Raw genomic sequence first — 23,178 nt, 5'->3', positions numbered from 1 at the left:
TAATATGCAGATTATTTCTCGATTCAAAGTTAATCTAATACACAAATATCGGCTGATATTCATCCCCCAATAAATACTAAATATAATAAAATATATATGAAAACAATAGATACTGAATAACCTGAGCTATAATATTGTTTTTGGTGGCAGTTATGGAGCAAGAAGAAACAGAATTAGGAACAACTTTGTAATCATGAGCATATATTTCCTTGAGATTTTATTCTTACTATGAAATACATACTGGCTTTTAAACATAATTGTATTGACACACTTTCTTATTTAAAAGCATGAAATACAATTAAATTTTACTTGATTAGTTTTAATATCTACATACGTTTTTGTGCAAGGTATAGGTTTTGTTTGTTTCTTTTGTAGCATTACAGTAGAAATATCTCCCCAACAGTTACCAGAATCAAAATACTCTAATAATAGAATATGTTTGAATTCAGTAAGGAAGATAATTTATCTTGCCAGAGCACAATAAATCTATATAGAGCAAATGTTTCACTGGAAGTGATGCCTGGCTGCACCACTTGAGTGATCATGTCAAACTGCGATCTTTTAAAGATAAGCCTCAGTTGCATTTGTTTTATGAATTTTGAAATGAACACAGATTGCCAAATATGTTAATATTTACGTTCTCATTTTTTTCCTGGACACATAGACCATTCCAATCACAAATGACTTTGAGTTACATATATTCCAATTTATTTTAGGCCATCATTCTCAAGATGGCAATGTGGACAGGACCTCCTTATGTGCTCACCATCCATTTCTTCTCTTCCCCTTCTCCACACTGATTTGGAGATAGGTGAAGAGGGAGTTTATCATTACAATTTAGGGATTTTTAGCAATCTGCACCCTGAAATAATGAGACAAATGCTTTTATTATTTTAAGGGACGCGCAGAAGGACACCTGACTGAAAATGATATAAGCCTAAAACAATAACATTAAAACAAAGCCGGCTAGTAAATACATTGAGAACCTTAAACAAGTTAATCAATTCAGTCAGCCAAAAAGGAAGCTTTCTGCAGCCAGAAAGCTCACAATCTTCAAAACTCCAAAGTCTAATGGAATAACCACATTTTAATGGGCTCTAGAAAAACTAATAGGAAAAAAGCCATTTTGATATCTGGAAGGAGTCCTCTTCCACAGAAGTTGAGCAGCAATTGAGAAAGCTTGGTTCTTTGAGTCCCTGGAGGTGTCATTCCTTGAGTAAAGAGAATTGGAAGGACCCCACTCTACCTGATCTTATCAGTGGCAGATACTATTGGAGTAAGCAATCCCATAGATATGCTTATAGGGTTTATGGTTTGTTAAGCAGCAGAATCATATGATTGCCTGAATAAAGGGCCACCATCAGTGAGCTATTGGGACAGCATTACTTGGTCTGTTGTGTGGATGCTTGGGTGGCTTTAGGGGTGGGGAATTTTTGGTGGGTGGGGGTGTGTCTGGGGATTGTCATGCGAGTTGGGTCTGGTCTCTGGGTGTTATGTGAATTTCATTGTATGGTTATACTGTGTATACACGTACATTGTACTGTGTATACACGTACAATGACAATAAACTTTATTATATGTAATAAAATATGATGATGATGAAGTATCCTGCCTATTGGTTACAGCAGATGGGTTGAAGTGTAAAGCAGTGTAACAGCAAATAAATAGCAGGTTCAGCTTTTTGGAAGAAAAAAGACAGTAAAAACAAGTTAAATTCTGTGGGGTTAGTGGCCAGCTTCTGGGTAATCTATAACTGCAGTCCTTCCCTTTTCTGCCCCTCCCCCCAAGTAACGTCAGCATGTGCTGATAAGACGCATAATATTAAGAAAACTAGTATCTTTCTGAGGGAAGGCTCAGAATGCAAGAACTACTCATATTTCTTGTTCTCTCTTAGATATGGGAATAAGGATATTTTTTTTTCCTGGTCAAAGACTGATTTGCAATAAGGCTGCAACTGCACTTTCTGTTCTCCTGAGGTAAATCTCTTTCATCTTTTCTCTATGTCTAAGGCATTCATACACAATTAATGAAAATATATTTTATATATTTCTCAAAGTGAAAAAAGAATAACGTCTAGGAACGTGGTTGGGAGTAATACCCACATCATTTCGCCCCCCATTCTGTAGCTTTCCCTGTTTCATATTCACTTCACTACTCCTTGCTGATGCTTTCATTTTTTCACCGGGCATCACCCACTTGAAAACAGTCTGTGAAAGTCAAGTGAAAACACTTGAAATTCAGTCTGTCTCCCACCCCAATGTACAGGAAAGAGTGGAAATACCAAAGAAGCAACGCATGCATATTTATTCTCCCAATTTCCTCTCCCTCCCTAGTCTTTGATGCTAAATATGCTCACTTTGGAGGTTCAATTCTTGAACAGCCTCATAATCTTCCACTTGGAAGAAAGTCTGATAGATCTAAGAAAGAACAACAGAAGATTAACCAAAAACTCTTTGAGGGTCATTTATAATTTTTTTTAAAAAGCACAACAAAAAAGATTGTGGTCTTTGAGAAATTGCTCATTATTGTCATAGCATGTGGACAGCAGACTGTACTTTATCCTGTTATAATAGTTGTTTTGTAAAGAAAAGGTAAAGGTTTTCCCTATCCAATCAGTTCTGACTCTAGGGAGTGGTGCTCTTCTGTTTCTTAGCTGAGGGAGCCAGCGTTGCCTGAAGACATTTCCATGGTCATGTGGCCAGCATGACTATACACTGAGGCACTGTTAGCTACCTTCCCTTCAAAAGTGTACCTTTTTTTCTATTCACATTTGCATGCTTTCAAACTGCTAGGTGGGCAGGAGCTGGAGCAAGTAACAGGAGCTCACCTCATTGCACGGCGCCTGGGTCTCGAACCCTGGATTGTCAGCTTTCCAGCTGAAAAGCTCAGCATCTTTAACCATAGAGCCATCATTTGTGTGAAAATGTATAAATATGTTTGCAACATGCATATTTATTTAATTATACTTAATTTTTCCTCATGGAAGGTGCAGATTCTCTTTTGGGTTTTTTCTGTTCCATTCTGTTTCCAAATAAAGTATGAATGGCATTGTTTTTATGTAATTACCCTGTTTCCCCGAAAATAAGATCCAACCAGAAAATAAGCACTAGCATGATTTTTTTCAGGATGCTCGTAATATAAGCCCTACCCCAAAAATAAGCCCCAGTTAAGATCGTCAGCAGACAGAGGCGTTTAGTACTCTATTTCCCCCAAAATAAGACCTAACCAGAAAATAAACCATAATGCATCTTTTGGAGCAAAAATTAATATAAGACCCGGTCTTGTTTTGGAGGAAACACGGTAACTAATAAAGGCAGACATTGTTCAAAAGTGTGCTTCCCCTTCCTGTTTCAGTATTTAGCAAGAGAATTAAAACATTCTTAATAAAAACAGCTGGGGGGGGGAAGTGAAAAGTGTCAATATTTGTACTGATATTGCCAGTCCATGATTGATAATGTCACAGCAATTTATTTATCCATCATTTTCAAAAGGTCTTAAAGAATCTTCATCCGCTCAACCCCCACAGGAAATATAGAGCTCGGCAATACTCATTTCATGCCAACTGAGAACTTTTCCCCTTTGATAAACAAGTAGCAGCTGTTCATTCAGCCCTATAAACTCTCTCTAGAACAATATAAAAACATAAATAGGTATAATCCACCTGTGCAAATCTTGTCAAAGTGGATGAAAGTTCCTAGAAAACAATGCCAGCTACTAGGATTGTTCCAAAATAGATTCACAAGTAAAACATTACTGGGAAAAAATGCAAAATATATCCTCAGATAATAACATTCTGCCACAGAACAAAACACTATCTATAAACAAAATCAGAATAACGTTTAAAAAAATAACAACTGTGAAATAACACAGCCTGCAGCTGAAAGGACAGTTACGATAAATATCTTTGTAACGTGCCAGAAGAAGAGCAAAGACAGCTGGATCATATGTAAGTCTATCTAGCCCAATATTTTGTTCCCACGGTTGCCAAGTAGATGTCTCTGGAAAGAACACAAGCAGAACATGAGTGCAGGGACATCTTTCTACACTTTTTCCCAACTATTGGCACCAAGATGTACATTGCCTCCATTTATGGAAGGCAACATATAGACATTAAAACTAGCAACTATCAGTATCTTATCTTCCATGAATATTTCTATCACTATGCTTTGTAATTTTAAATAGATACAAAAATCTTTATTGTCATTTTTTTCTGTGGGTCTCTGGCCCACATTAAAAATGAAATTCTGTTGCCTGCTCTCAAAAATGTACACATACATAACACACATATAGAAATGCTATATACCTACATATGTATATACCTACATCCTAACATATAAATACATATAAATACTAATCACTGTCCATCTTTAATACATAGCGGAAAGAGGAAGTTTGAGAGTTCACAAGGTTGATTCTGTATGGAACAAAATTGTGGCTGAAGTTGGATGATCTGCGTCGGATACCACAAAGTTTTCTCCCAGAAGGTAGCAAAGAATGTCACTATTTCTAACTTATCCTGATCAAGATGCACTTCTCCATATTTATCCTGAATTTCCTAGGTTTCAGTGAAGCATTCGGTTTCTTTGGACAGCACTTGTTTATTCTATGGTATGATTAAACTCCTTATTTTTTTTTCCTCCAAAGGGCCCTTAATTTCACGTTTTCTGTCGTAGTCTATTCTTGATTCCTTATGCTTAACATTTAGCCCCCTTCTGCATTAGATTGTTTTTGAAGAAAAGTTTCTGAGTCATGGTAATGGAACACTATGTGGTATTGCAAGTGGTTATACAGTAAATAGCATTGCTTTTTCTGGTAAATCAAAGCCAGGTCACAACCAACCTGTATATAAATGGGAGTTTGGTTTGTTATTTCACTTGTTAACCCTTAATATTGAACTGCAATTAACAAAACAACATTTATATCTCTTCAATTCCAATTGTTTGTCCCTAACCATATAATTTAGGAAAAAAATAAATAGCACTAACTGCAATAAAAATTTATTCTGTTGGAAGAACAGAGAAAAGATCACATGTTCTAAATTGGGAACAAAAACCTGGCTATGTGTAGGAACTGCCTTAAATGGACATAAACCATTGATTTTTCTAATCTAGCATTTCCCATCACTCATTTTGGATGGAAAAACTTCCAGCTATGATTCCCAGTATATTTTAATGGAAATTCATGCTGTGTTACTGTATCTTAAGAAAGGGATCAATAACATTTTAGGAAGAAGGTATCATTGTACAATTTTGTGCAGTGTTGTGAGTGCCAAAAATACATTTTAAAAAATAAATATTAAAATTAAAAAAAATCAAAATAAAATACAAGTTTTACAAATGTAATATTTTGATATAATGAAGAAGCTTTTTTCCTACTCCATCCCTCAGAACTTCAGATTTTCCTAGATTTATTTTTTTCCCGATTCCTAACATTTCTCTTGAATAGCAATTTTAATATGTTTAAATAAGTTACTATTGTGTCAATGACATATTAGTTGAGATATTCATTTATGTAATTTCCAGGTGAGTTATAGATGGCAATCATTGTCAAATCTTAATTAATACTGCATAGAGCTACAAATATATAATTACTCATTAATGTGACCATATTCATCTGCAAATCAAGGAAAAGTCCATGCTACGTCATTAAATCACGACATCTGTGAAGACAGCTTTCACTTTGAAGAAAATGAATTTTACTTACTTGGTAGAACACAGGTTTATAATTAGTTGAGAAATTTTGCAAGAGGTCATCACCAGTATAGTCTATAGGAAGGTTTTCCACACAAAGGCACTTTGAATGTATGAGTTCTGAAGTTATTTGATTAGCATCCATCCACTGTGCAAAAAGGACATTTTCACCTAATGATTTCCCAAGAAGGTCCAATCTAGCCTTTGCTGCAGAATCTTTTTTCATGTATTCCACAAAACCATAGCCCTTGGAATAGCCCGTGACTTCACTGTATACCAAGAAGTGTCTCTCAACATTCCCATAAGGTCGCACTAGCTCTTCAAACTCTTGTAACGTATAGAAAGGGGGCAAATTGGTAATGCAGAGCAGGGCATCGGTTGGCTGAAGCTGCAGTGATATTTCTTTTCCTCGGAGGGAATGTTGGTGAAATAGCCGTATTGCACTCTGAGCTTGCTCCCCATTCAACAGAGTAACAAAAGCTGAAAAACAGCAAATCAGACAAAAGTTTTATGTAAACTCCGTGACTGGATTGGGTTTTAAGCTCTTGGGAACTATCAAGCCTTGTGATTTCTAAGCTCAAGGTGTCTTGAAACTGATATTATTTCACAACCCTTTCACAGAAAAAACCCATTTCTCTGCATTCTCCATTTCAGCTATTATGACTTAGGAAAGGTAGTGTTATTTTCTTCTGGTTTTTTTTACCCTCAACTGTGCTATCACAACTTTTTTGTTTGCTGTTGGACTAAGAAAAGCCCAGTAATTTCGTAAAGATTAGTTGACTAACTTTTGTGAAACTCCAATATATGCAGAAGGCATAACATGCAACACTGTGATAGTATTGATTTTAATTTAAAATCAATATTACAAATTCACGATATTAGCCATTTTCTTTCACTAAAGAGTGGAAACTTGGCTCAGATGGATCCTCTCCATTGGACTTTTTCAGGATTTTCTACTCTTCCCATCATTTCCTGGTGATTCACCAGAAGGTCAAGAGGTGGAACCATCTCAAGATCAAATTCATGGGATGTATAGATGGGATGGGATGGTGGTGGAGCACAGTACAGAAGAAGGAAAGAAAACCTTTTTATATGACCATTGCATTGGCCAAAAACATACAATTTGCAGTTTTATGATATGACATTTTACGATCAAAGTATAAAACAATGCTGATTTTTAAAATAAAATTATATTCATGTTTTAATACTCTCAGGCAAATTCTGGGAATAAACCAAATTCTAAACTAACATTAATGTCTGTTCATTCTCCTCAGGTATACATTCCTCCTCATTACGTTTGGTTAAAAACTGGCATGATGTCATTGGAAGGTAAAAGTGTTGCCTGGCACATATAACCTTTTAAAGTTATTGCCTACATATCATATTTCGATAGACTTTTCCTGAAATTCAATTCCAGAAAGCTCTGGTTTCAGGATTATTGTTTAAAACCAAAAACATCTTTTATTCCTGCATGCCTATTAATCATCTGTTTCTACTGAACACTAAAACTCAAGTGGAAGCAAAATAGAATGGTAAGACAATACTACTGAGAATCAGGAATGTTAACATCTTCTTTCAAGCCTGAATAATCAAAGGTTATACTATCCTGTAGTCTACTCAAGAGGTTTACTAAATAAAATATAAACGGAAGTCTCATAGAGGAACTGGTTACAATGAAAGGCAAGTTTCTTATATCAGAGCTGTGCAACCGAACTCTTAAAGTCCTTTCAAAGTTATAGTTAAAATGACTTCTGAATATAGCATGAGAACATTTAAAAAACGTAGGAAGTAATTCTTTTAATAAAGGCTCATAACAGCTATGTGGGCACAACCATAATTTTTTTAAACAGCAATACACAATTCATTCAACTTCCTAGTCTAGATTACTACCTTTGAATTCCAGAGGTCTTCTAAGTTCTAATCAAGTCTTAAAGTTCTAAGAACAGCCAACAAGCAATCATATTACTATTACTTAATTTAATATAATTTTTTTTATCCTATTCACATTCTTGTTGGAATTCATCCCCAATATGTCAATCAAAGACCAAACAAGTCATCATCCTGGAAAATGTTTTTTTTTTTCTTCCATTTAATCATGTCTAATTTTCGGAGGCTGTCTGGATAAATCTCTACAGTTTTCTTGGCAAGGTTTTTCAGAAGTGGCTTGCCGTTGCCTCCTTTGAAGGGCTGAGAGAAAGTGACTGACCCAAGGTCAGTCTTTGTGCCTAAAGCGGAACTCAAACTCACAGTCTCTTGGCTTTTAGCATGATGCCTTAACCACTATACCATTTATATACAATCCAGATTTATTTGATATAAAACTCTACTGGAAACTCTACCTTATGGAAATACAATGGGAAAGAAGAATCACTCCAAATCAGGCAGCATATTTTGGATTGTAGGCAAGGTTTTCAGTGCCAAACAATTCTTCATTTCCATTACCTCCCTATAAAATACCACTCTGATATCTATTATGTCCCCTGGAGAGGAGTTTTAAAAAGTCTGGCAGGGGGGAAAGGAGGAGGAGGAGGATTATTCTTGTAGAAGTTGGCCTTGACACTGAATATCATCCTAAACAAATAGATTCAAATTATTTTTTCTCATAGTAATATTCAAAAAGCTAACAAGAGCAGTTTACAAAAATAGTGTCAGTTAATTTTGATAGTTAAGTTACCCACCATAACTGTCCAACTGTAACAATGGTAGACAATAACTTGCACTTCAGAAGTTCTGGACTACAACTCCCCTGTTTCAACTATTTATTGCCTCCGAACTGTAAAAGGCTTACACAATTTTAACCATCATTGAATTCTATTCTCATGTATCAATAATGCAAAAGCACTTTAAAATGGATTGTCACTCATTAATTTTTTAAACAAAGATTAAAATTCCTAGTAACCTAATAATTACAAAATTCAATGTAACATTAACTTAGAGGCAAGATTTGCCATTGGTGAGATAGGCAGCTATATAAATTTGATCAATAATAATTTGCTAATAGAATTTCCCCTTCAGCACACTCAAATTATTGACACTGAGCAATTAAATTATGAATATGCATTTCTAAACTGATCCCTTGTAAAATAAATATTATAGGCTGAAAATTTGTCCCTATTTTTTTTTAAAAAAGAGTTTCCAATGTTTCCTAACCCCTTTCAAATCCAAAATAGAACGTATTATAAATTTTTTTATTGTAATGTTTATGTAAGAGTATAACTTCAGATTTAATCATGTTAGACTGACTCAAATATATTTTTTGTTTGCCATTGTTTGTTATTCAAACAAACTTGTACAATATGATTTGTGCATATTAAGAAAAGAATCAATGTGCAAGAAATGTGCAAGAAAAAAATATGAGGTAAATGTCAGTTTCTGACACACACACATAAGCACACTAAAGCAACAATTTAATTAAATTGTTATTAAATTAAATTGTTATTAAATTGTGAAATCTAAAATTAATCAAAATAGCCAAATCTATTAGCATAAATATTATATTGCAAGTTTTTACCTGTTCTTTTATGTTTGTCCACATAGCAATACTTCAGCTCAAAGTCTTTTAATAACTCATGGATTTCCTAAAAGAAAAACAATACATGATTAAATACAAACTCAATGGAATGATTCTTTTTATTTCAGCTTAGAGACTTGAAAACATTCCAGGTAAAAATTATTCTGGAGACATGCTGCCAGAAAATATTAGTTAAGTATTAATATGAGCATGATGCAATTCAGCAGTAAGCAAGACCCTCTGAACAGCTGAATTCAAAACATCTTATTTAAAAAATGCCAACATTTGCCAAAGATTAGCTTTCAAACAAAAATTTGAAGTTGAAAGGCATTTCCTCACAGTGATATTTTCTGTCAGCTACATTATATGTTCTTTGGAGAAAGAGAATACCAGAAATACCAATCCTCAAAATCTAAACTTAACCACTCATGTTTCATGAAATGTATGAAATTAAAGCTCAAGCCAATTAACTGCCACAACATCTGCTACCAGAATTTAACATCGTTTGACATATCAGTATTGAATTTTGAAAACCTGCTTATTATTGTGAAATAAGGCTGCATAGCAGTAGAAAAATTCCCCCCATTTCTATTAACTTTCTCTTCTGCTGTAAAGCATTTTTCGTCCTCTATAATTAGTTGTATTGTGCAAATCCTCATGGAATACAATAACTAGCATCTGCATCCTGTTTCTCTAGTGTATTGATAAGAAAAGGATCAGCAGAGAAAAACATTTCAATGCTGCAGTTTCCAGAGCTAGGCTTCCGGCTAAATATTGATTTTATACTGAGTCCATAATTCATAAAAGTCACACTTATACCATTATGAATTACCACTGTTATTGTTATATAGACTGGTGTACTTGTTGCAATTCATGTGATTAACATAGTCATGGTGATAATATTAAGATAATTCTAGAAGGAATATTATTATTTTTTAATTGATTTTTTTATTGGAGTTACATTCTACCTTTTCTCCAGACAGACAATTGGGAAATGTTCTTTAATCTTATCTCCATTAGAAGTTTTGGAAGACTGGGTTGAAAAAGAATGACTAATGCAAACCCACCAGATGAGTTTCCATGATTTAATGTGTTTGGGTTCTCTCTAGTCTTTGTCCATCACTTTAACTATTAAAACATCTGTCTTTTTTATGTGGGTTGGGCCTGAGCTTTAAAGTTTTTGATTGACAAATTATGTACCATCAGGTCAGTGTCACCTTTTAGCAACCATATAGATTTTCTCCATGGTGAGCCTGGTTCTTCATGGTAAGCCTGGTTCTTCAGGTTTTCCAATGGTGTACCCATCAGACCTCTAACTGAGTTTATCCAGTTAATCTCAAAGATAAATGATAAGATACAGTCAAATCTGACTTTGATACTCAGCTTCCACTGAAGTAGAACAAACAGCACTCTGTTCTACTGAGAATACAAAATTTCAAACGTTACAGTAATTTCAAAATTTGTATCTTTCTTATATTTGTTAGTTTGTGTGATTATGAATTGGATGAGAGTCAACCTCATCTGAAGTCCAGGAGAGAAAAGATAGTAAACAGTAGAGCAGCCTTACTTGATAGTTTGTTTATACCATCTTGTAAGTAACCTGGACCCCATCCTTTAGTTAAAATAAGCAATAAATATGTACTTGGATTTTATCACATGTCATTAGTGTTGTTGAGGATTGGAAGTTTTGTCTCTTATTTTCTTTCTGCTATTAAATTACAGTGCTGAAAACTTCTGCTTTTGCCACAGTGCAATCTGTGGCTGCTCTGGGTGTTGCAAAATGGAGGAATTATCTATTGGCTACCGCCTCTTTATATACCTTATAGGTATGTCTTTACTGAATTAAGTTTTTATGTTATATATTCTGTTTTAATAGAGGTCAATACACAAATGGCCTGGTTAATAAATGGTGACTTATTTTTGTAAAGTGATATGGCTCATTAAGCTGTTTAGTGCTCTTTGATGAAATTCCATTTCATCAAATGATCATTATTGTTCACCAGATACTTTTTGTGCCAACAGACAATGTAAGTTGTTTTATACTCTGTGTTTCTTGATTTGTTTTGGCAACTAGAAATCCTAAAGTCAGTTGCTACACAGTTGTGATTTCTTGATATTATATGTCATTTTGGTCACGTTTGCGTTTGTAGATTGGATAGATTGCAATTTAACTGAAATGACACAGAAGCACCTATAATAAATGAATTAGTAATCTTGAGGTTTAGAGAAACAAAGTCTGTACATCTTATACTTAAGATAGGCAATTTGAAAAAGTTGGAGAACGATTTCCAGAAGCGAAAATGACAGGAACTATCTATTAAAAAGTCTGTAAAGATTCTCAGTCATCCAGGTCATGGTTGTCCCATGCCTTTTTCAGGAGGCAACTGGACTTTCTTTGAAGACATTTCACTTCTCATCCAAGAAGCTTCTTCAGCTCTGACAGGATAGTGGGGAAATGTATATAAATCCTTGCATTCTTCACTATGCTGTCAGTGCTGAAGAAGCTTCTTGGACGAGAAGCGAAATATCTTCAAACAAAAAAAAGGAAGTCCTCCTGAAAAAGCACTTTTGGGACATCTGTTAAAAAGCTTAGGAGATATCTGGTCAAGAGTAGTTGCAGTTCACAGAATACAAATAAACTAATTTGTTTTCTTATTCAACAGTGTTAGCAAAATAAATTGTATTTCGGTTAGATTGGATTTGGATTGAATTGGATGAGGTTAGGATACTTGAGTTGAGAATAGGTTTTCACATGCAAAAATATGACTGTGTGTGATAGAATACTAAAGTAAAAGAATGGGCAGCATTAGTTCAGATTAAGAAGCACATTTAAATTTTGTCAAATGCAAGAGTTATGCTAGATTTCTATTGTTAGGAATTTTTAAATTTGAGTTGTTTCAAAAAATATGCTCCCTTGTGGTCCGTATTTAAGTACCGGTATGTACAGATTTATTTATTTATTTGTATGTTTATTAGTATTAATTTTACACCATGTCTTTTTTCTTATATATGCACTCAGAGCAGTTTTATAATATTTCAACCACTTAAGAAGAATCAGTACAAACAACATTAAAATCAATAGTATCAATAACTAAAGTTTGATACAAGAAATAAATTTCTGCCATTTGATCATTTCCTAGATGCTGGGAATATGAGAGCTAAATGCATCTCTCTGGAAAGAACATAACCGGGCAGGTTCCTAACAAGACCCTAAATCATTTAAAAAATAAATAATAAACTAATTAAGCAAGCAAACAAGTTCATATACAGTATTTTGAGATTCTTTGTTTATAAAAATAAGCTAAATGTTGTATAGTTTCTAATTAGGATAACAATCCAAAAAATGGCCAGAATTATACAAATGTCCACATGTGCAAGCTGAAGAAACTTGGTCATATTGCAAGGAGGGCCAAAAAATGGTGGGAAGATCCTCAGTCTCTGATGACAACTAAACCCATTCGTACTTTGAATAACTCCCATTATAAGAGCGTAGCAGAAAAACAATACCTACTCCAAGTACTGATATGATCAAGTTTCATTATCAATGAATTATGATTGGGTAAATGCACTGTATTAACCAATGGTTTGTTTAACCATGATCTACTGAATAAACAACAACTGATTCGGTTTACATAGCATGCTAAATTAAACCCTGATTTAATTAGCCTATGCGACATTAAAAAACAACACCAAATAAAAAATGTTGTCTGAGTGTGTTGTGTGACTTAGCTTGTATTGTTACAGATTAAGTGCATAGTGAAAAGCTGAAACTTTAATCAAAAACATTGCTTATCTAATAAAAATATATAAATGTATATAAACTTGATAGATAGATAGATAGATAGATAGATGATAGATAGATAGATAGATAGAGAGATAGATAGATAGATAGATAGAGAGATATTTTATGTTCATTCCAGCATAACCAGAATACACATTTTACTGCATATCACAGACACAATACAGAAATCACATCAGGGAAAAATGGAAAGAAGGAGACAAGCTGTATATTACCTATTAGAGAGCAGTTCCAAAGTTAGTATTCATACCTCAACACATAATTTTGGAGAGAAGTACATGGAATCCTGGCTTTACCGTCATTCATTTAGTGACCATTCAAAGTTACAAAGGCAGTGAAAAAAGTGACCAATGACTGTTTTTCACACTTACACTGTTGTAGCATCTGCATGGTCACATGATCACAATTTGGACACGTGGCAACTGGCATGTATTTATGAGGGTTGCAGTGTCCCTGGGTCATGTGATCACCTTTTGTGACTTTCTGACAAGCAAACTCATCGGGGAAACCAGATTTACTTAACAAATATGTTACTAACTTAACAACTGAAGTGATTCACTTAACAACTGTGGCAAGAAGGGTCGTAAAATGGCAAAACTCACTTAACAACTGTCTCAGTAATGAAAATTTTGGGCTTAATTGTGATCGTAAGTCAAGGACTACCTGCAACAACTTAATGACATTATTTTTGAAAGGAAAACTGGTGCAACCAAGAGTAATGTATCTTACATTTTTTTCATGTATCACATCCTAGTAGAGATAAGGCTCCTAGAGCCTACATGACCAGTTTTATGTATACTAACTAAAAGTACCTTTGATGCCAACGATGGTATATTGTCTACACATATGCACATCTTCAAGGTCATATGCATATGCCTCCAGATACAGTTCTAATAAACGAACGACCTGAGTCCAAGATCATAATGCACTCTTGTTTTGCCAATCTGCTAATTCAATATATGTAGTTTAATGGCAGGATCAAGTATCTTCTTTTTAGTCAAATTGAACACTGGTCTCTTATTTCATCGGTTAACAGCTGTCAAATGCCATGTTAATAAAACATGATGCTGCTTTTTGGAGGATCTACGCAGTGATACTATGTTATTGCTCTTATTCAGTAATCGACCAGACCTGCCCAATTTCCTATGAGAGGGCAGAATTTTAAAAGAGAAAGGGAAATCTTATTTGCAAAGTTAGGAGTTAAAAATGCTTTCCATGAAAGGCAATTACAGAACAGCTTCTTGATGCTATGATGAACTATTTACTATTTAAAGACATGCCTGAAACTTGCATAATGGACAACTGCTTTTGTTACCATGTATCATTCTTCTGAGGATAGTCCATCAAATAAAACAATATCCAGCTGACATCTATAAAATCAAATGTTAAAAAGGGATTAACAAAGTACATTACACTTATCTGCTAAGTTTATTTTTAGATCATGGAAAATACACTCTGCTACTCAGCAACTCTCCGTGTAATTAAATAATGTTGTACAGCTTGGTAGTCATTGTGTTTTTACAAATATAGCTGTCAGAATCTCCAACTCTTGAACTGCAGATTGCCTGTTTTATTTCAACAGTTCCAAATAAGGGACCATAAGAAATCAAGGATTGTATCTCAGTGTGATATGCTTGTAGAAAAATACCATATAAAGTTCTCATATTCTTTGAAACAAACCGGGATATAAACTAATGGATGATGGAGAAACACAACAAATGTCAAATTATTTATTAATATTTTTAGAGTTTATACTTGCACAGAACTACCTTACTGGTACTTTTTATACTTCCTTTTTTATTCTACTTTTTATACCTACTTTTTTATTCTCATGAGCTATTATGAACAAGGAGAAGAAAATTTCCAAAGTCACTTGGGAATTAGGATGTTAACTCTATTCCCTTCAGTACAGCTCTACCCATTTTAGAGTCTCAACTGTGATTTATGTATGTATTTGTTTGTTTAAATTATTAACATATTGCATTTCATTTATACATAGATCAAGTGGTAGTTATTGTAGTGGTATAAAAGAAAAGTAATCCACAAAATGTGGCCTTAAGGAGCAATTAATCAGCTACTCAACCAGGCATTTGGGATAAAAAACATTATATTAAGTTAAATAGGTTAAATGCTAATAGACACACTCAGGAAAAAACTTACAGGAAAAAGACGAACATTTTTTTCCATTTCAAAGCTAAACTATTTAAATATTACAAAGGGAGAAATCTCATGTATACAATAATTATTATTATCCTACTTAAAGATCCTTGGAGTGCTACTTATTGCTATACTATGTGAGGTTCCTCAGTGCCCTAGGGAAATAATAAGATAAGCAATATCAAAATTATATAATTCTACCTTTTGTGAACCAAAACCACAAATCATTTAAAGAAATGCAGCTGGGCAATAGTGACCTTCAATTTCATTTTTGAGCCAAATATTTTAATTATTTTAAAAAACCCAATATTGAAAATGAGCAAAAATATAAAATAATATAGACTGTATTTCAGCAACTCATAATGTATTACGTTATATATATCAATAATGTATTACAATATTATTTTCTGAATTTTTTTGTTTATATTCGTTTCTATCATAATTAAGATTTTTGCAACCAAAATAAAACCCTATATTAAAACAGAACATTTTCCAAACATTTCTTAAATGCATATTTAGCAATATATAGATATTTACGGTATCTCAAATTCTATTATTCTAAAAATACAACTACCTATCTCTAAAGCAAATACTATTAATAAATTATCTGCCATTGATGCTTTAATAGTAAGACTGTATACAACGCAAGGGGAGACACTGCCTATGTCAATATTGTATTTTCTATATTGCAGAAAAGGGAGTTGAGAGACAACAACTTCCTTGAGACCATTAGCAACCTTTTCAGATTACAGGTGACTTTTCATAATCTTGCAAGGTAGCAAGAATAACCATCTTTCTATGAGAGATTCAGATAATATATTTGGAATCTTTTTAAATTTATCCACACAACAATAGAATGGCCAGAGAGAAAATAAATGATTCAAAGTCATCCAGCAAGCTTCAAGTTCAAAGGGTACTTAAACTTGGATTGGAAAATCCAGGTTCAGCACTTTTAGCTATGACACTACACTAACTGTACCTTGTCTTGCATTTTTGTAATCAGCTATGAGAATTTATACAAGAATCTGGTAAAACATTTAACATTGTTCTGCATTCTGAGAACCCAAGTAGTCATTTAGACATGTCTCAGAGCTCTCTCCCTCCCTCCCTCCCCACTCTCCCTACTTATCTATTTATCTATCTACCATATCTACCTTATCTCTCTCTCTATCCATCTATTATCTATCTATGAATTCATATCTATCTATCTATTTATCTATCTATCTATCTATCTATCTATCTATCTATCTATCATCTATCTACCTACCTACCTATAATTTATTTGCCACCCTCTCATGGTTCAGTAGACTCTTTTTTTAATTTATTCATCAGTTTGTATTCTGCCTCAATCACCAAGTAACCATGAATTTTTAATAAAGATTATATTAAAACTGGAACTTCCTGATTTTTGCTACATATTTTCAGAAAGATTTCTTTCCTTGAATTATACAATTTCAGCATAAAATGTAAGAATATTTTTAATTTCTGACTTTTCAGAACTAGAAAAAGAAATACTTCACAGAAGATGTAACATCAAATTGTTGCAATCATTATTATTTAAGTTAATAGGTCAGACAATGGAGTTAATGGGGGGGTTTCTACCCCCTTTATGTCTCTTTTTGCCCATTTCCGCTGCTTCAGTCTGTTCCCTGCTGTTATATATTTGTTAGAGTTATGTGACATTTTCCATCAAGGAGTTTAACCTGGAATAAATATCGTTTCGTCTTCCATTTATGCACATAACAAATTTATAAGACTGGTCGTGCCAAGACTGGGCCAAAGTTATCTAGAGTGTTTGAAAGAGAAAAATGGATTTGAGCCTCCTCTATTCCAACACAACATCTTAACCATTAAACAGACCAATATTGCCACATAAGTGTTAAATTCTTGTGTCTTTCTGGGCCAATGTGTCCTTAAGGGCCTCTGGACAGATCTACCCATAGGGATTCTTTTCTATATATATGCATCTGGTGGTTTGTCTGCCAGTGCTCCCCCTACCCCCATGCATTTCATTAAAGCAGAGAAATTCTCAAATGAACAACATACACAAACCATCTACAATGTGTACCTTTGGGACACTCTTAAAACAAGATTGCATCAGAATTCAAACTAATCCCATGCGTACCTATTTGAATTGTCATGATTTCAATAGGAATAGACTTGTCTTATTTGTTTATGTACAATGAGATTATAGTTATAGATTTTGTAAAAAAAAAAAAAACTGTACATTTCCTTGTTAGATCAAAAACTGCTAAAGGAAAATGAATCAATCATGCAATATGCACAAGAGGGAAAAACATGTGCTTTTTGTCTTATATACAACTCCAGCACTTCTTTTGGGGCAGCAATTTTCTCACAATATCTAATTGTGATTGTCTTCCTCTGGCTTTAATCACACACGCACATGTGTACAACATATATTAATTTTATATGATGGATTAAAGTATGTTTTTGAAATAACAGGAAACAACAGTCTGTCGTAACTATGTATACAATGAAATTTCATTTTAATCTATGCCAGTTAGCGTACATTTAAAGTGACAATAAAATTATTCTAACTATCATCTGAAGTGGTGTAGTAATAGTGCAAGATTTAGTTTGCTATGAATTATTTGTTCTTATTTCTGGTCAATATTTAAATCCATATTCAGGAAAACAATTTTGATAAAGAATACACTACAGTACCATATGAGTGTTTTCAGATCTCACAGGTAATAAAAATGCAAACATCTGGCAAATAACTCTTCTTTTTTTACAATTTGCAATCTAAATCCCATTTCACAGGAAAATTGTTGTGTCAAATTATATTTTAAAACAGCTACTCAGTAGCTCCAATTAATGATGAAATTCTACTTCAACCAGTGGCTACAACAGGTGTTTGCCATGGGCCGCAGAGATTCAGCCACATCCTTTCCCTTTCCATCAGCTGTGCTCCAGATTATTGCCTTCTCCCTTCCATTAGAAGCAGGAAGATAAGGATTTTAAAGAGGATTATTGAAAGAAATGTGGGTTCATTGTCTCCCCTTCTCAAGCTGGAAAGCAGCTATCCTAAAGAGATTCTTTGGATGTGGAATCTTTGTCTTCTTCTTTCCAAGGGATCATTCTAAAAATGTGATGATTCTTCACTGCTATTATCATCAAGTGTCTGATTATTTGGGCTTTGAAAGGAAACAGCTAGAGTACTCTGGGTCATATCAATAGTGGCTACAGGTTTTTTATGCAGACAAAGCATCATTGCTTTTTGCTGCTGCTGTTAATTTTAAGTCTACTTTAAAAACAAAAGACTGATCAGTTCAAGGAAGGGAGCATACTTAATACCCCTGCCTCTGTTTCCCCATGACAACCATCCTATGAGATGGGTTAGGAGCAGGGGTGGGTTTCACTTACTTTTGCTACCGGTTTTCTTGTGCGCGCACGCGAGCGAACTTGGAAGACGTCCGGGTGGATGGGCGGAGCTTTCCGCTGCTGCTGCTACTGGTTCGCCTGAACCAGGGCAAACCAGTAGCAACCCACCATTGGTTAAGAGAAACAGTGACAGGCCCAAAGTTTCCCAGCCAATTTTTATTGGAGGCTTAAGATTCAGGGTTTTTTTAAAAAAATAATTATCATTATTTCTATGCAGTATGTTTAACATCCTGCCAGGCTAACTTTTTACTGGTTCCCATTTCTGAGGTAGTATTTTGAAATTGTTTTCCTGTAAGTGTCAGCAGTCATAAAGCAGAAAGCATAAACCTTTAACGTGATATTTAGATAGTTTTAATGTTCCAGTTTGTTTCATGAGCCAAAGCACCTGAGGTCAGCAGGGAACTGTGTGCTTCCTCTTCAGAATGGGCAATCTTGTGATTCTATGTAGGGCTAAAAATGAAGTTTATTCAAATTCTTCTAAGTAATCTAAACCTAATCGACCAATTTTGGTAGCACTGGCATTTATATTTTACTAAATAATATTTAAAGTATTATGAGGGAATACAGAACAGTTTATTGTGATATAAAATTGTAATGGAAATTTTAAAATTCAAAGTAAGATACCTTTATAATTATTTTACCAATATTAAAAAGTCAGGCAAAAAAGCTAATTGAACTAGTGTTCACAAGAAATGAAAGCCATTGGAAATATTTCTTATGTTCAGCATATCCCTACAGAGATACTCAATTGGTACTTAATGGAAAAAGATATTATAAGACCTTATACTCACACTCTCCATCCTGGGTGCTTGCAATGTCACAATAAAACATTGTACTGTGTAAAGTACTAGGCAAAATACTTTATTGTCATTCACAATAAAATATAGTACTATGAAAAAAAATAGAACCATAAGGGTCTGGAAAAAGTGAACAATTAACTGCAATTTTTGTCTTAATTAATCTTCTGGTTTTATTAAAACCAGAATTTTTTCTTCACCTTTATCCTGGATATCCTGTACAACAACTTCCATACTTCAGGCATACATTTTTTAAATGTCTCACAATCTCTTCCAAAATAAGAGTTTTTAAAAGCCATTTGCTATATAGGATAAAAGTTTGCAAAAATTAAATATCATTCTTGAGGTTATAACTGTGCAAGCACTTCATATTGTGAAGAAAATGTTGTGGATTAACATTGTTAGTACAACCCACACACACTGTTTTTAAAAATAAAAACAAAAGCAGATTTGCTCCGGTTGCTCATAGAGATTATGAATCTTCTCTAAACATAAAACAAATAATTTTTGTACATCTGAAAAGATGAGCCACCAATTACAAACACATGTTTAAATACCCAGAAATAGCAAAACGTTTGTTCATCAGTAATTTAATTACCTTTATAGAGACAAATAATGCATTAGTGCCAAGATTCTCTGCACTTTTAATTTTTAGTTATAACAGACTTAGAAGAAAGTTACTATTTCAAATTGTAATGTAATAGCACCTGTCAACTCTGAAATTCTTTTATACAGATGGGCCCTGTAAGTTTGAATATTTTTATATTACCAATATATTTCACAATCACATAGAAGAAAAATGACATGTAGGAGCTAAAAACTTGATCAATATTAACATTTCACTCATGAAAAATAAAATAAATAGAAGTCTTGAGAATTTGTATCTCTAATGTGAATTAGAAAGAGATGGTCTCAGACAGCATAAATAATGTTTTATTTGGAGAGAAGGAGAACATGCAAGATGCATTTCCAAAGACTCAATAAGATAAAGTCCAGATATTGGTTACATCTGCTATCCAGACAAGAGAACAGAAGTATTTCCTTTTGCTTTCTTTCTTTCTTTCTTTCTTTTTTTTTTTTTACTACTCTAGGAGTCTAAGCGCCTGACTGCGCTTCCATTTATGGGATGTCTGTCTCAATCTAAAGGGGAACGACGACTCCTATTTGTATTATTCAACAAAATATACAGCATAATCCCCCAAACACAGAGAAGTTATTATTTTAAAAAAGGAAAATGGCAGCTATACTTGGAATACCTTACACCCTGCAAGGATAGCTTTAATGCTATCAAACAACAACATCTGCCTATCCTTGGGAAGGACTTGAGAGCGATAAAAATGCCAAATCCAGTCTGAACATAGGGGCTGACTGTGTCATCAGACACAATAATAATGCTTCACACTCGCTCTTCTATTGCCAGAGAACTCTATAGTTACAGGGAGAGCCGGCAAGAGCTGTGTATATTTTGCTGCCACTAAAGCAGAGATAGTTTCTTTGACACACTGCATTCTGTTACAAGAAACTGTGAAGTGCAGCTTGCCTACAGGACTACTTTCCCCTATCTCTGACTTCCAGGGTTAGCACTTTTCCTAACTGTTCTCATGAGTAGATTCCTGCTATCTAAATCTCCCCTTCCAGAGATCCAACGTCTTCTTCAAGGTCTATGGAGATTCTCAATCATCCAAGTCACCCTTGTCCTGGATAAGATGCTTTTTTTTTTTTCAAGAGGCAACTGGACTTTCTGGTTTTTCTTGGAAGTCGTTTGGCTTCTCATCCAAGAAGCTTCTTCAACTTCTTCTCTTCCCCACCATCCAGTCCGAGCTGAAGAAGCTTCTTGCAGGAGAAGCCAAACGTCTTCCAAGAAAAACCAGAAAGTCCAGTTGCCTCTTGAAAAAAAGCACCTTTAGGATAAAGGTTTCCTCCTCTCCTTCCAGGAACTTGGGCACCTACGACTCTTCTTCTATGAGGGGCACTTGCCCCATTGACTAGTCGGGTTTAACAGGGATCAAAGAACCTGGGAGAGTCTGGGTGTCATCTCTCCCCATAGAAAACTCTCTCTTCCCGACTCAATATGGAAAGTGCTCAAGGTTTCTTTTCCAACACTGGGACGATCCGGATCTTTGAACTATCGGTCATAATTCCCAAACATCATAGTGGAAACTTGAGGGAATGGTAGTGCAATTGTAGTTCTGGGGGGCACCAAGTTGTTTCCCGAGATCCCCGTCGCGGTTCCCACCATCCCTCCGGCTCCCGGTTTGGCCCTCCGCCTCTCCTCACCGCCGGGGCTCCGCGCCTTCCTCTGCCCCGCCGCGGCTTTTGCTACTTCTCCACCCACCTGGCTGCTGCTTTCGGCGGGCAGGTTCCTCAGCAGGATCTTGCGCCTGTTGCTCAGCTCCCGCCTTGTGTTCTGCAGCCTGCGGGCGATCTCCTCCGGGGAAAGAGCGCGGGGCTCCCCAACACCCGCCCCCACTTCGGGCTCCCCGGGGCCGGACCCCGCCGATGCCGCCATCTTGCCGGCCCAGAGGCGAACACGTTCTCCCTCCGCCAGGGCAGGGGAAGCCGGTGGGCGGGAGGGGAGCCAGGGCGGGCTGGTCGGAGCGGGAGGGGCAAGGAAAACTCCGCAGCCGGCGGTGGTCAGCCGCGGCCGCCTGGGACACAAAGGAAGCGCGAGGAGGGGCTCGCGCGCCCCCTCTGCCCGGGTTTTGAAGTTCCTGGGCGCGCTTCGTGCTCCCTCTTGCCCTGGAGGGATGCTTGCGGGGCGAAAGATCCCGCGCGTCGGTCGCCTGAGAAAGGGATGAAGACGCCTCCCGCCTCCCTTTAGAAATCCCGCTAGCCAGCTCTTGAGTTATCCGGGGACTTTGGATTCGTAGGTTTGAAAAAAAAAGGCTGGCATCCTGTCGGCAGAGCAATAAGCTTGACGCCTTTCGCTCCTTAAGAGCTGCGTGTCAAGGCAGTTGAGGGAAGTGGCCGTCGAGATGGCCAAGATAAGGGAAAAACGCCTTGAAGCGAAAGTGGGTTAATGTTTCACCACAACAAGGCTATATTATACAGAGTTATTCCTAAGTCTTTTTTTTTTTTAATGACCTGCGAGAGCTAAGAAAGCATCTGGAGTTTTTAAACACTTCAGAAGGAAAAAGTGTTAAAAATGGAGAGCGAACTTCTTCACAAACTTTGACCTTCCCTCTCTTTTTTGTTATTTAATTTGTGGGAGAGGAAAAAAATCAGGGTGTCTGGGGAATCAAAACCAGATTTAAGCAAACTCTGTAAAAGCTCAGGGATAAATGCATTCCTCCAACCTTTTGGTAAAGTAATGTAGTGTTTTATGTTAACTGTGTAGAGATCCCTCTGCCTGCATTGTTAGGTTTTAATGTAACAACAAATGCACATGTTAGAACGTCTGGCTAATATCAGGTGACAGGTTGAATTAAAACTGACCTTCAACATTTCCCCCTTATCCATCATAACTAATGAAATCCTCTTGTATTTCAAGAGCTGTCCTAGGAAAGGATGGAAATAAACAGATGCTGGCAAACAGGCATTTTCACTGGTGGCCCAAAAGGCCAAAAGTGGCCTCACCACTTGCCTCTAGCCATGAGACAACTACAGTTAGTCCTCGACTTACAACAGTTCGCTTAGTGACCATTCAAAGTTACAATGAAAATAGTGATTTAGGAGCATTTTTCACACTTACAACCCCATGGTCATCTGATCAAAATTCAGATGCTCGGCATCTGATTCATACCAGTAGCTATGACAGTTGCAATGTCCTGGGGTCATGTGATCATCTTTTGCAATCTTTTGACAAGCAAAGTCAATGGG

At 35.5% G+C, this 23,178-nt stretch overlaps 1 protein-coding gene and 1 long non-coding RNA gene across 3 annotated transcripts in view; one reads left to right on the top strand and one right to left on the bottom strand.

Annotated features, from left to right (window-relative positions):
• Positions 1 to 22,356, bottom strand: part of RAVER2 (ribonucleoprotein, PTB binding 2) — a 41,470-nt gene extending 19,114 nt beyond the window's left edge. Inside the window, exons 1-3 of the mRNA XM_060689954.2 lie at positions 21,695 to 22,356; positions 9,202 to 9,268; positions 5,704 to 6,170 (exon numbers count right to left, since the gene is read on the bottom strand). Coding sequence (XP_060545937.1) covers positions 5,704 to 6,170; positions 9,202 to 9,268; positions 21,695 to 21,868 — 708 coding nt within the window. The 5' untranslated portion in view covers positions 21,869 to 22,356. The remainder of the gene's footprint in view (positions 1 to 5,703; positions 6,171 to 9,201; positions 9,269 to 21,694) is intronic.
• LOC117674997 (uncharacterized) lies at positions 4,385 to 12,459 on the top strand. Of its 2 annotated transcripts, none has more exons than XR_004594083.3 (4): positions 4,385 to 4,484; positions 6,965 to 7,019; positions 10,924 to 11,027; positions 12,342 to 12,459. It is a non-coding gene; the product is annotated as an uncharacterized LOC117674997 (long non-coding RNA). The 2 variants fall into 2 exon arrangements; XR_015733124.1 differs by lacking the exon at positions 4,385 to 4,484 and adding an exon at positions 4,548 to 4,608.
• Positions 22,357 to 23,178: the final 822 nt, after the last annotated feature.

This window comes from Pantherophis guttatus, chromosome 3 (genome assembly GCF_059756535.1).
Source record: "Pantherophis guttatus breed Tessera chromosome 3, ASM5975653v1, whole genome shotgun sequence".
In the NCBI taxonomy this organism is placed as follows: Eukaryota; Metazoa; Chordata; class Lepidosauria; order Squamata; family Colubridae; genus Pantherophis; species Pantherophis guttatus.
Note: the sequence above shows the minus strand (reverse complement) of the source record. Positions and strands in the feature narration are given on the sequence as shown.